Below are 14,543 nucleotides of genomic sequence, written 5' to 3'. Positions count from 1 at the left end.
CTTGCATTTGGAAGGAAGGAAACCGTCTTAAAATCACTGCACATTTATTCAGCATTTTCACCTCTTCCTGTCATTAATTGAGGTATTCATTGTAGACTCTCATTTACAGAAGACCAAACTGTTCTTCTAATTAGAAAGGGGCAGAATTAGACTTTCTACCTTCAATGACAGTATCATGAATGGGAAATACAGATGTTGACAGACTCTTCCACAGCAGAATAAAGAAGAAATCAAACCTTAAGACCCAACCACATCAGAGTGTTTCCCTCTGATCCAGAAGAACGAAATCCCTGCAAAGTTCCCCAGGCTTCTCTTTCTTGAAAAATGCAAGGGCGGCAACCACGAGCCCTGTCAGGGTCTCAGGAAGAAGGGAGCGGGTCCCAGACTCCCTTTCAGCTCTCTTAACATAGCACAGAGTCTCTCAGCCGAGCTAAACTCATCCACAGAGTGTGGGCATGTTCATTGCTAAGGGATGTCGGAGCCCAGAATCCAGAAAGAATTGTTGGGAGTTTCAGTAACAGAAAAATCTATTTAGCATTGGGGGAGCTGAGAACGCTGGGAATATCCCTTTACTGAGCCCCTTTCAATGGTCTGCCAAGTGCTATGCCCTGCACACAGCTGAGTCTTGCACTTAAACAGTTGCAGTTCTTTTGATCTTTAAAGACAAATTGTCAGACCTAAGAGAGAGCCAGGCAACTGTCCAAAAAAAGAGGAGCGAGATGGCAAAACTTTTAGAAATAGCTAGGAAGAAAAAAAAAAGGAACTGGGGTTCTCATGAGCAGGGGAAATTAAGGAGGATCTGGTAACAGCAGAGCATGAACTGGTGGACAGGACAGCAGGAGGACTGACATTGTTCCCTGACCAACCTGTAGCACAGACACCCGCTCATGTGCTCCCACCTCTGCCTGTCCCACAGTACCCTTCTGCCAGGCAAACTTGGAGGCGGACACAAATGTCATCTGGCCTGTCAATATAAAAAAAAGGGTTCACAATACCCCCATTTTTTTTGAGAGACAGAGAATCCCAAGCAGGGCTTGGATCCCAACATTGGGCTCAATCCCACGAACCATGAAATCATGACCCAAATCGACAGACGCTTAGCTGAGTCACCCAGGTACCCCACAATATCCTTTATTCACGTGTCTTGTTTAAATAGTAACAGCTAATAATTTCCATTTCAACAGGTCAAGATTCTAGAATGTTCCAAGATAATCACTAGGCCACATCAGATGCAGCAGTCCCTAGGAAAATCTCAGCTTATATGAAAGCCTTCTGCACAAGCCCCTACTCAGCCTCAGCTTAGACTCTGCACTCCAGTGATAACCACCAGAAGCCTACTCCACTGGGCGGCACCTGCTCACACAGACAGGTCTGCCCATAGGGCCACAGCTCTCTCACAGGTGGCCATCTTCTAATTCTATAGTAAGCCCGTTCTCCAAGGGGACTGCTGAGAAACACTGTGGTTTAGAGACAGGTTATTCGCCTTCTGAAGGCTTCTCTGCTCTGATAAGCAGCACTGTCCGCACAGACTGGCCATGGTTCCTACTTTTTTATTACTTGTCCACAGCTCAGTCATCCCCGCAGATTTTGTTCAAACTGAAAAGAGTGTAATGACTCGACAAAAAACACCTCCTGGTGGTTCCAACAAGGAGAGACCCAACTCTCTTTACAGTGGGATAACTGTACCAATAGAGGATACTCTTAGCAACTTCTCCAAGAAATGTCATCAATACGAGTAAGGGTTCAGTTTGGTTGCGTACTTCAACACATTCCAACGTTCCCGCACACTCCCTGGCCAACTGCTCACTCAATACCAACTCAAGAACCCCTTCAGCTGCTCTTCTCACACTTATAGGCAGAGTTTTGAAAGTTAAAGACATATTTCCCAGAGTCCCTTGCAGGAGGATTTTATATGTGGCCCAGTTTCCATCAAGCAGGCACGTTTTGAGTCTTAGAGGTAGCGGTCAGCAACCAGAAAAAAAGGGGCCAAATTTGGGGATATTGGATACTTGGGCAAGAAAGGAGCAGACGTAACTAGTTTTGAGGGCAAAGGTATGGTGTTTCCAGTGTTCAGTTCTTAGCACGTGTGCTGAACTGTGGGTAATTTTAGCAGCAGGGCTTCTGCTACATCAGTCACGTTTGGCATGATTAGACATTTCTCTTAGTTCTGTTGCCTTCTGCTATAATATTATTGGATCCAACTCAAATCTTCTGGCCCTTCTGGAAATTCTAGTGAGCTATATAATACCCTTGAATAACCCCCTTTCTGCTTAACTAGCTACAGTAGAGATCTCGCTGCAGCTAAAAACCCTCACAGATACAGGGTTTCTTGAATTAGTAATTGTAATTAATACTCTCAACCTCTCTTCCTAAGAAATTAAAATCTCAAGTGCCCAACACAATTGCTCGCCAATTTATCCCTGGCCGATTCTGACAGCAATTCAGAAGATTCCAGTTATAATCTTTCACTCAGTGCCCTCCCCAGAGCAGTCCTGTCCCCATCCCCAAGAAAGCTATATTCTAGTCATGCACCTTTCAATTCTTACATCTACATAAGAATATCGATATTCTCTCTCCTTCTGGGTATAAAATACAGAAGTGGAGGACTAAAACCTCTCCTCGGATTAAGTGGGGTTCCAACACAAGAGAATCTTTTGATAAGAGTTTCTAACTTCATATCTAGTATCACTGAAATTGTCCCAAGGCCAGAGTGTGGAGTTTGTATGATACCGACATAGCAAAAGGAAGAACCACTTCTATCCAATAGACCGGAGTGTGGTGAATTCTAAGGCAATTTTTAACCAAACCAAGTGGGATATTTAGTAATTTCCTAGAGTTCAAGGTACCACTTCTCGATGCTAAGGGCCCTCTCTCCCCAGCAAGTCTTCTAAATTTTTGGCCTTGTTAGGAATCAAGTCACAACAATACCCTCCAGTTTCCTCAGTTTAATGCCTGGTAATCACAGCCTTACCAATACCTTTATGTTCCATTCTGAAATTTAAAGAACATGTTTTCCACACTGAAAGTCACGCAGTTTGCATATCAAGCCACTACCATTTTCCAAAACAGAAGAGGACAGAAATCAAACCAACAAGTTTTATGAAACAAACAGATTTTTTTAAAAAAGCAGACAGGGGCTCCTGGGTGGCTTAGTCAGTTAAGCATCTGACTTTGGCTCAGGTCATGATCTCATGGTTCGTGGGTTCAAGCCCTGGCATCGGGCTCTGTGCCGACAGTTCAGAGCCTGGAGCCCCTCCTCTGCTCATACTCTGTCTCTGTCCCTCAAAAAATAAATAAATGTTTAAAAAACAATGGGGAAAAAAAAGCAGACAAAAGACCAGAACCCGATGATGTGTTTGATGAGAAAGACAGTGGTGGGAAAAAAGTACTTTCTGGCTATGAGTTCAGTGACCGGGCTACAAAGGAGGAAAATGGAGTCAGAAAAGAAGGAAACATGGAGCTGATTCTATTCCTAAACAGAGTGGATTCAGAAGAATCACTGATGTTTTCTGTCCTCACTTATTCCATCAGGGTTACATCAGATGACAGACAAGGTAATGATCCTAGACAGTGGGATTTATCTAACATGACCAAAGTTTCATGAATGTATAATACCCAGGGGAAGCATGGTGCAGTTGAAAAGGCACTGGGTCTTTGGGGTCAGTCTGACTTTAAATTTGAATCACCACTTAGAAGCTGTGAAACGTGAGGCAAGTGGCTTAACCTCTCTGGGCATGTGCGTTCTCAGATCTAAAGTAGGATAAATACAATGCACTGCACAGAACTGCTTTGAAGCTGAAATGAGAAGTACCTATCACACTGCCTGACTCAAAACGAGTGGGTTCGCTATCTCCCTCTTTCCTGTTCATGTCCTGAGCTAAAATAGCAGGAAGCCCTGATGGGTTATTCTTTCCTCAAGAAAGGAAGGACATAATTTATAATTGTATAACTTAATGAAAATATTACGTAAATAACTTCTTTACTGCAGCTTCCACATTTGTAAGTTTAATGTGTGAAACCTTTTTTTTTTTGCTTCTAACATTTATCTGTTATACACATATTTAATCAGCACCTACTATGTCCTACTCCTTGTTCTAGGCAAAAGGGATACAGTAGAGAACAAAACCAGTCAGGTCCCTGTCCTCCTGAAAGTTATACTCTGGTAGATGTGTACCAGAACAGTTATAGAAATAATGTTCTAGAGAGTCCAGTCATTTCCCTGACATCAGCCGTGACAACATTTTTCTAGATACATCTTCAGAGGCAAGGGACACAAAAGCAAAAATACACTACTGGGACGACATCAAAATGAAAAGCTTTTGCACAGTAAAGGAAACAGTCAACAAGACCAAAAGACAACCCACTGAATGGCAGAAGATATTTGTCAATGACATATCCAATAAAGGGTTAGTATCCAAAAAGGAACTTACACACCTCAACACCCAACAAACAAATAATCCAATTAAAAATGGACAGAACCCATGAACAGACATGTCTCCAAAGAAGACATACAAATGGCCAACAGACACATGAAAAATGCTCAACACCACTCATCTTCGGGGAAGTGCAAATCAAAACCACAATGAGTCCTCATCACCTCACACCTGTCAGAATGGCTAAAATCAAAAACACAAGAAATAACAAGTGTTGGCGAGGACGTGAAGAAGGAACCCTTTTGCACTCTTGGTGGGAATGCAAACTGGTGCAGCCACTGTGGAAAACAATATGGAGATTCCTCAAAAACTTACAAATACAATTACCCTTTGATCCAGTAATTACACTACTAGGTATTTACCCAGAGTACAAAAACACTGGTTTAAAGCGATATACGCACCCCTACGTGTATATAGTAGCATTATCTACAATAGCCAAGATATGGAAGCAAACCAATGTCCGTCGATTGATGAGTAGATAAAAAAAAAGAGGTGGTGAATATATACAGCGGATTATTTTTCAGCCATAAAAAAAGAATGGAATCTTGCTATTTGCAAGATGGAGCCAGAGAGCATTATGCTAAGCAAAAGAAGTCAGAGAAAAGACAAATGCCATATGATTTCACTTATATGTGGACTTTAAGAAAGAAAACAAGCAAAGAAACAAAAGAGACAAACCAAAAACCACTCTGAAATGTAGGCAACAAACTGGTGGTTACCAGAGAGGAAGGTGGGGGTGGGGGTGGGGGGGGGGGGGGGGAAGGTGACACAGGCGATGGGGATTAAGGAGTGCGATTACATTAGCATTGGGTAATGTATCGAAGTGTTGAATCACTATACGGTACACACGAAACTAACAGGACATGGTATATTAACCAAACTGGAATTAAAATTATAGGAAGAAGAAATCATGCTCTAGAACGTGTATTCTTCCATTTGCGAGTCACCTTTGCACATCAGTGTTGGGCTTTACATAGTACTGTGAAATACATAACTCACTCAGGCTAATCCCATTTTCAATTAACCATATACCTTAATTTTTGATATGTCAACAAATTAAATGTTTACCAACTTGAAATATTTTTACCGCCAGTTTTCAAAGTGAAAGCCTGAGCCAAACTTGTAACCTTCATTACGTATCACTGGATGAGAAAATGTAAAAATGTAAAAGGTCAACTATCCACCAGCCAAAAGAAGTCCTCACCTAGTGAATTACCAAATATCCTGAAGGGTCTTTCTGAATCATGTCCCCACTTTGTCCAATTTATTCCAAACTTTTCAACATTTTCCATATCTACCCAGCACACTTCCCCCACCACCTACCACCTAATCCTTCTCTCATTTTTTCTTCCCCTATTTATTAAACTGAAGTTTCTCTCACCCAGAGGTAAAAACAAGAACAGATTGTGTACATGCCTATGTGTGGTCTCTATGAACTTCATATTAGCGCAGTATTTCTAGATTGTGGCTGATAATGAAATCTTTTTAGGAACATCTTAATTTTCAAAGGTAGCGATGCTGATCTGGCTGGTCTGGGTTATGCCTGGGCACTGGGATTTTTATAAGTTCTCAGAGAAAATTCTAATGCTCAGGCCAGATGGAGAACCACTGTGGTATAGCATGGAGGCTTCTTTAATTCCTTTTCCTTCCCACTGTCTATTTATGCTGAGTATTTGGGTTCTCTGGCTTTTTTTTTTAATGCTTACTTATTTTTGAGAGAGAGAGAGGGAGAGAGAACGAACAGGGGAGGGCAGAAAGAGAGAGAGGGAGACACAGAATCTGAAGCAGGCTCCAGGCTCTGAGCTGTCAGCACAGAGCCCGGTGCGGGGCTCCAACTCATGAACTGTGAGATCATGACCTGAGCGGAAGTTGGACACTTAAGCGCCTGAGCCACCTAGGCGCCCCTCTCTGACTGGCTTACAAATAAATTAATTTGAAAACTGTATCTCTGAGTTCTCCTGGTTTGGGAAATGTCTCACTGGATACATATGGCCACCACTTTTCATCAGATCTGTGTAGTTGTCTCCAGACAAGTAACACTTACAAAGCTGGCACCCACACTCGGACACTGACTCCAGCCCCACATCATGCCTTTCACCATGACCAGCAGATTCCCATGACCTGGAAAGGGGGCATCCTGAATCCTAGATTCCAGCCACCCCGCAGTTGTGGGTAACCATGTCCATGGACAACTCCATCAGAGACCAAAGGCCTATAACATGAGTCCTTTCTGCCTATTCGCAGCTAGCTAGTCAATCCTGACTTCCGGAGGCATTTTTTCTTCTATTTTCATTTATGAGGGTTTCGTGTTCATTTTTCTGAGTGTCTCCTTGCATTTAATCTGACCAGTGTGTATCTGCAGGTCCATTTAGAGCTCAAATACGGGCAGAGGCCAAGGAGACAGTTGAGAGTTCCCTGAGACATGCTGTGTTTATTTGTGAAGGCTGCCATGCCTCGTACCACCGAGTGGGTGGCTTCGACAAGAGAAATTTATTTTCTCAGAGTTCTACAGGCCAGACGTCGGAGATTGACTGTCAGCAGTGTTCATTTATTCCGAGACGTGTCTCGTTGGCTCGTAGATGGCCATCTCTTCCCTGTGTCTTTGTATGGTTTTCCCTCTGTATGTGTCTGTGTCCTAATCTCCTTTCTCTGTATGCCAGACTGGGCTGGGGCCCACTCATACATCTCCATTTAACTTTACCTCTTTAAAGGCCTGGTCTCCTAACACAGTCACATTCTGGGGTACTGAGGGTTAGAACGTGAACATTTGAATTGACGGGGGAGGGGCATAGCTCAGCCCATAGTGAAATGAGAGTTTAACACCTCCTTGTCCCCCCTCAGCTGGGATTCTATTTGTACGAAACCACGCCTGGGATATTTGTTTTGGTTTACTTTCCCCGGCATGGGAGCAGAGTGTAACTTTCTGGGAGCGAACAGGAAGACGGTTCTACATAATTTAAAAATTCCATGATAAATGTAAGGTGGTAAACATCCAACTAAAAAAAAAAAAAATAAAGTCTCTGAACGAAGGATAAGAAATATAGGACCTATCAACTTATGCAGCGGAGAAAGGAAAAATGTAAAATAAAGTAGCTGACTTCATGAAAACTCTGTATGTTGCATAATCTAGGAGAGATCTGATTTTAAATTTTCTGCTTCATGATCTTCATAAATGTGTTCATACTTGTCAGGAGGCAGCCCCAGTTTAGGGCTTGGAATATATAGTCACCATATGACAACTGTCTTAATTGGCCCATTCTGCTAAGTTGTTGATTTGTGCTGGGAGCCTGTTCCCATCCCAGCCCCCACTCCTCTTCTGTGCAAAGGACTCCAATTTGAACTCAGCTGCCTGCCGAAAAGCACTGGTGTGACACTCCATATACAGCGTGTTTTCAATCTCTCTGTGAAGGTAATTCGCCTAAGATCCCCCTTCCGAAAATCGGAGTTTCCACATCTGAGGATCCTGCCGGAGTCTATCAGTGTGTGCCTATGACAAGTAGGGCATGACGACGGGGACCTACCTTGAGGTTTGGGCTTAGTCAGCTTGCCACAGGGCTTGGAGATAGTGACTGTCTTCTGACAGTCGGCATTGTGGAGGGCTCGCTTCAGACTTCCGGTCCTGGTCTTCAAGGCGGTATTCAGGTCACATTCTCCCCAGGCCTGGAACTGGTATTTGCACTCCGCTAAAGGCAGGGTAGGACCAAACAGAAATCTTTGAGCTCCTCTAGGAGTGCCAGAGAAGTAGGCACACTTTTGTTTTTCACTTTCTGCAGTGAGAGGACTGTAGATTCACATGCAGTTGCAAGAAGTAATATAGAAAGATCCCTAGATCCTTCAGCCAATTTCCCTCAATTGTGATGATCTTACATAACCAGAGCCCGCTGGCGCAACCAGGAAATGAACAGGGATACATTCCACGAAAGTTATTCAGGCCCTGCCAATTTCACGCGCACTCATTTGTGTATATGCATGTGTGCACACATTTAGTTCCCTGCGACTTGGCCACATGTGCAGATATGAGTGAGTATCAATACCATTAACATACAAAAGAGCTCCAACACAGGAGTCCTTCGGGTGAACCCTTTCCTAGCCTTAGCCTAGGCATCTTCCTCCCTTCTAGATCTCCTTAACCCCTGGCAATCACTCATCCATTCTCCATCTCTATAATTTTGTCATGTTAAGAACGTTACGTAGGGGCGCCTGGGTGGCTCAGTTGGTTGAGCGTCCGACTTGATTTCAGCTCAGGTCATGTTCCCAGGGTTGTAGGATTGAGCCTCCTGTCAGACTCTGCACTGAGCATGGAGCCCGCTTAAAATTTCCTCTCTCCCCCTCCTCCCCTCTGCCCTGCCTCTCACTCTAAACAAACAAAGAAACAAACATGTTATGTAAATAGAATCATACAGTAGGTAACCTTTTGAGATTGGCTTTTTTCACGCAGCATAATTTCCTGGGTGTCCATCCAAGTTGTGTGTTTCAACAGTGAGTTTCTCTTTATTGCCGGGTAGTATCCCATGGTGGGATGGGAATGTATTACGGTTTCAGCACTCACCCGTTGAAGGAAATCTGGGTTGTTTCCAGGTTTTAGCTGTCATAAATAAAGCTGCTCTTTACTATCCATGTACAGAGTTTTATAGCAATGGAAGTTTTCATTCTTCTAGGGTAAATGGCCAAAAGTGAAGCCTGCATTGTATGGTAAACAGATGTTTGGTCTTATAACAAGACTGCCATCCTCTTTTTTTTTTTTTTTTTTTTTTAATGTGGCTATACCGTTTTACATTTCCATCGGCAAAGTATGAGTGATCTAGTTTCCCTACATCCTCTCTAGCCTTTGGTGTTATTTGTAATTTTAGTTATTCTGATGGATGCGTAGTATACAGTGACATCTCACTGGTTTTCACTTCCTTTTCCCTAACGGAAAAGAAGTTTGACGCTTTTTTCAGTTGTTTATTTGCCACCTGTATTTTGCCTATGGCAAAATGTTTGTCCCTATCTTTTACCCACCTTCTAATTGGATTCTTAGTTTTGAGAGTTCTTTATAAAGTCTAGGTATACGTTCTTGAAGACATACTTTTAAAAATTTTCCGTAGGGTCTTTAGGGGACCCATGTATATGTAAGACCAAATGTATCTGAATTTCACAGTGCCCTTATAGAAGTTACCACCATTCATAAAAAGTACCCCAAAGGTTATAGAGAAAGAAAAAAAAAATACAGTGAGTATACCCATTGTCCTTCTTCACTGACTTACAGGTCAGAATACATTTTCGCAAAGAGTAAGAACATTTGGGGCATTGTGAACTACCATGGCCAAGAGAGACAGAAAGTCTGGAATGTGGAAGAAACAGGTCATCTGGATGTTCAGTAGTGGGTTTAAAAGTTGGAAGTGTTGGGGTGCCTGGGTGGCTCAGTCAGTTGAGCATCCGACTCTTGATTTTGGCTCAGGTCACGATGTCAGGGTCGTGGGATTGAGCCCTGCTTTAGCACCGTGCTGAGCTTGGGGCCTGCTTAAGTCTCTCTCTCTCTCTTTCTCTGTCCTCTCTCCTCTCTCCCTCCTGCCCCTCTCCCCTGCTCATGATCTCTAAAACAAACAAACAAAAAAGGTTGGAAGTATTGAAGGACTCCTTCCCAAATAGGCAGATGAGGCCAGCAGGAGCATGGCAATAGTCAATGAGAGAAAAGTCTGTGAAAAGTGGTTATAAACAGTCTTGCTGGAACTGAGAAGTCAGTCTATTAATCACGGTGGATGGCGGGGAAAGACGGAAATGGAGAGGAGGCCTGAAAGTCACAGAAAGCGGTCTGGAGACGGAGGAGAGTAAACAAGAGAAGGGGGAAGGAAGGAAAAAGGAATGAGAAATCCAAGAAGAGGAGGAAAGAAGAGAGATCGATGCACCCTTAGGAGGGGTCAAGGGTATACAGTTTACGTCCTGACTGGTACAGCAGTGGTTCTCGATCTGGGACTGTTTTGACCCCAAGGGTCATCTGGCAATACCTGAGACATTTTTAGTTGTCACAGGTGATGGAGGTGGGAAGTGCTACTCAAAATAGATAGATAGATAGATAGATAGATAGATAGATAGATAGATAGCAGTCAACCTCAAAAAAAAACCCAAAAAATATCTGAGGGAAAAAATGCAAGCATTATCGCAGAGCATACGATTTAATCAACAGGACAACAGGAGTGGGACTTACCTCCAAATTGCTTTTTCCAGTTGCAGGGGATCTTACATCTCTGGGTCTTCATGGTTTGCTTACACTCAGCTCCAGTCCGGGTGCCCTCTCGGGTGCCCAGCCCACAGTCCCCGCTAGTGGGCACGCACACACTCCACTGCCATTCTCCACAGTCAGACTTCTTCACTTTTTTTTCTGGAAGGAAGGAAGGAAGGAAGAACAGTCAACACCTGGAAAACCGTGATTCCTCTAACAAAGCTCATTCCAGGGCGTGAGGTTGTGAGGTCTGTGCTTTCTACCTCCTTCTTCGCTGTCCAGTAAATACTGGCAACTTGATACATCTTAGCCAGATGATTGGCTCAATGAATGATCCAGAGAAGGGACAAGGAAAACTGAAGGAGACAGAACGTTAACTGAACTCTTACCATGTGCTAGGGACTGTACAAGTGATTTAATGACAGCTCCTTTTAGAAGCAAACACTTCTGTAAAGGATGGTCAAAAACAGCGAAACGAAAAAATCAGGAAACATTCTGTTAGAAGTAATGGCTGTCAGATTAGCCATTTGTAAGGCTAGTCAATGACTTGTAAGGCAAGTCAATGTTCCTTTCTCTGTCGTAGAGCTGGAATAATGTAAGATGAATGAGGTGGATCACAGACCTAAACAGACTCCCAGCCCTACAGCCTGCTATTTTTGACACTGGAAGTGACATAGAAAAGGTGCTATACTGCTCTGAGCTTCAGTTTCCCCCTTTATTAAGATAACATACAACAAAAATTCCTTGCAGGACTCTTTTTGAGGGAGAGAGGCAACAGAAATAAAACACCTACTTGCTGGTCAGTGTTCCGTACAGAGTAGCTACTAATATGATCATTATGTTAATAATCGTCATCTATATTTTAGGACTGGTGGAGGGGAGATCGATGGGGGTGGGGGTGTCCCTTAGGTTCTTCTAAACACTTGGAAAGAAGGGAGGGAGGGAGGGAGGGAGGGAGGGAGGACAAAAACCACGAAGTTGGATCAGATGGATGTTAATCCATAAACAGTCTTGCCTTCGTAACCCTACTGCTTACCTGGTTTCTCTTTCTTCCCCGCTTCAGCCGTGTCCACGGCTGCCAGAATGAAAATGAATGCCAGGAAGGCAGCTGCAAATTTTCGACGCTGCTGCAGGTACTGTTGGGACTGCATTCTAGGAATAAACAGAGACACAGAAGAAGGTGGTGTCAACCCAAGGCAGAGAGAAAGGCTTGTGGAACTCCTTACTGCAGGGCTCCGTTTTCCATTTCTAGGATGTTAGATTTTAGGGAGATTTGCATCATTGCTCTTGGGCAAAATTCTATCTTTTCCCTCCATCAGTCAACGAAGTGTTCTTCTGCAATTAGTCAGGTATCCACTGCCAAAAATAACAACACTTCTCCACGTAAGAACTTCACACCCAATCATTTGCTAAGCACGACTCCAGAATTACGGAAGCCAAAGAATTTTCATGGCATGTTTTTGACTAGACTCCCGCAGTTAATCTCGCTGATGGTGACATATGGTAATGCCAGTAACTATAGTCTTCTTCATAACTACGCAGGATTCCTAGAAACAACCACGGTGTTATAGTCCACATGGGTAATTTGAATGGACACAATTAACGGATTATCTGTGCCAGTATATGGTTTGCCTTTATCTTTAGATGGGTATGTGTCATAATGAGCAATATCTTATTTTTTAGTTTCCCATGATTATTTCATCATCGCTGTTCCATTATTCATTGGTCTACCAAAGAGTGCATCACAAGACAGAGGTAGAGCCAGCATACTTTGGTTCATTTCAAACACACTTGCAAGCTCACATAAAATCGAAAAGTCATCTAAATTCTAGGATTTAATGAAGAGATTACACTGGTTGTAGTTTGAAATTCTCCACATTTGGTATGAATCAAAAATCTCAGAACAACATTAGAAAGGCTCCCCTGGAACTTGAAGTCACTTGTGACAGCCAATTGTCAACATGGTCACCCATGGTTATTAGCTCTGAGCATTTTGTTTTTCTAGAAGAGTGATTTTTACATTTCTTTGAGTGTGAACAATAAAACCTACACACACACACACACACACACACACACACACACACACACACACAGGATTGAGATCACTCTGTTCTGCAATTTCTCATTCAAAATCATCTGTGAGATGATATCCTTGTCAGTGAATCTGTCTCCCTTTCTGTGATATTGGAATGCTACCCTTTATTAGTATTTCTTTTTCAATTGATGACTTGGGACTCTATCATATGAATGAAGTGTATTTCATTTACCAATTAAAATGAACAGTTTGATCATTTGGTCCTTTCACTGACTCTTAACTCCTAATTAGCTACTCGCCATCCTCATCACTTACTAAAATCTAATCCTAGATGCTTTGTTCATCCTCCTAATGCTAAATTTGTATAACTATACCTCACTGCTGGTCACTCAGAAACGTTCCTATTGATTCTGAGACTTTTCCTGTGCCTTCCGTTGGGCACGAATGATTTGAAGAGCCAGTCTAGACTTACTGGCTGGCAAGGCTTCCTGGAGTTGACCGCCCTGTGCATCCATGCTGCTATACATTATCATATATTTGAATATCACGTAAAGTTGTTAGGTGCAAAGTGAGTCAAAGTGGAGGTCTTCTGTCGTTTTCTCCGAAGGCTGTGCAAGAACCTGCTCACAGTGACTTCGCCACTTTGGACGCAGAGAGATTTCATTGGAGTTTTCTTAGAGGGTAAATTAACTTTTACCTTCAGAACTTTTGATGTATTTCCTTCCAAGTTAGAATTTGCCTTTATGTTCGATGATGATCTACAGATACCTGAAGCATTTAGATTGTGAATTAGAGTCATTCGAAAATTCAGAAATCCCACTGAGAAAGCACAGCTCGTGAGTGAGCTTTCTGGCCACACAATGGGCTGATCGTTGTACAGCCTTGTCATACATACAGCAGGAGGAGAGGGCAGGAGCCTTAGGAACCCCCTGAAGAACCATGGCCAGCTGGCAGAAATAGAAAGGATGCTTCCTTCCATGACTAACACAGGCAGACAGTTATTAATAGTAAGGTGCTGATACTGGCTAATTGTAACCTTGGCATTCCTAGTTTTACACTGCTAAATTCTTACTTTTATATTTATTTTCAAAAAGCTTTCTCTTCAGCAGGTTAAATCACTTAATTTCAAGGGCAAAAGTCCCACACAGACCAGAATTTCCTAACTGTAAGACTGTTTTGAGTCACCAGGGGTCTTAGTTGGCTCACCCGTTGTATGGGCTGAGAGGAAGGAAGGAGAGTTAGGAACCGGATGAGACCTGGAAACTTAAAATGGAAATGTACCCTCTCTGCTTCTGATATTAATTCAGGACCATTCAGAATCTTAAGAAACGGGTAAATGGCGAATCTCAGCTTTCTTAGGTGCACGAAGGAAAAATGCACACAAGTCCATGTGTACAGGAAATGACCTGTGTATAGGAAATGTGATCAGCACTAAGTTTGGGTTGGAAAATACCTTTCTTCTTCTCACTTCCCCTCCTCCTCCTGTTTTGCTTACTATGCTGCCTGAGCCTATATCTTGATAGCTTAGATTTTTTCTGGCCAGAGAAAATGAGTAAAGATTATTTAAGAGAGTAAGGGGGTTTAGAAAAGGATTAAAGTGATCCCCAAATTCAAGTGATCCCAAACAATACCCAATTAGCATGCTGCCGCCTGCTGCTGTAGTCAGTACTTGAGTAATTAGTACATGTATGGCTAACAGTTTCCCTGCTTGTGGTATTTGCACGGCTGATGGTTTATTTGTCCTTAGCATCAACTAAAGGCATAAGTTCTCCCTGTATATGTTTAACCCTGTCTGCTCTCCAGCAGGGTGCTAGCTGGGCAGAGGCAAGGGCATTGATCATAGCTTTTTTTTTTTTTTTTTTTTTTTTTTTTT

At 42.8% G+C, this 14,543-nt stretch overlaps 1 protein-coding gene across 4 annotated transcripts in view; it reads right to left on the bottom strand.

The window, feature by feature from the left end:
- PTN (pleiotrophin) overlaps positions 1 to 14,543 on the bottom strand; it is a 102,453-nt gene that overhangs the window by 13,270 nt on the left and 74,640 nt on the right. For all 4 annotated transcript variants that reach the window (XM_040471864.1, XM_040471868.1, XM_040471867.1 and 1 more), the window contains 3 exons: positions 11,672 to 11,787; positions 10,621 to 10,794; positions 7,955 to 8,116 (listed from right to left, as the gene is read on the bottom strand). In XM_040471864.1, coding sequence (XP_040327798.1) covers positions 7,955 to 8,116; positions 10,621 to 10,794; positions 11,672 to 11,786 — 451 coding nt within the window. In that variant the 5' untranslated portion in view covers position 11,787. The remainder of the gene's footprint in view (positions 1 to 7,954; positions 8,117 to 10,620; positions 10,795 to 11,671; positions 11,788 to 14,543) is intronic.

The sequence above is a fragment of the Herpailurus yagouaroundi genome, unplaced genomic scaffold (genome assembly GCF_014898765.1).
Source record: "Herpailurus yagouaroundi ecotype Mexico unplaced genomic scaffold, PumYag 100, whole genome shotgun sequence".
Classification (NCBI taxonomy): Eukaryota; Metazoa; Chordata; class Mammalia; order Carnivora; family Felidae; genus Herpailurus; species Herpailurus yagouaroundi.
The sequence above is the reverse complement of the archived record's forward strand: the minus strand, read 5'-3'. Positions and strand labels throughout refer to the sequence as shown.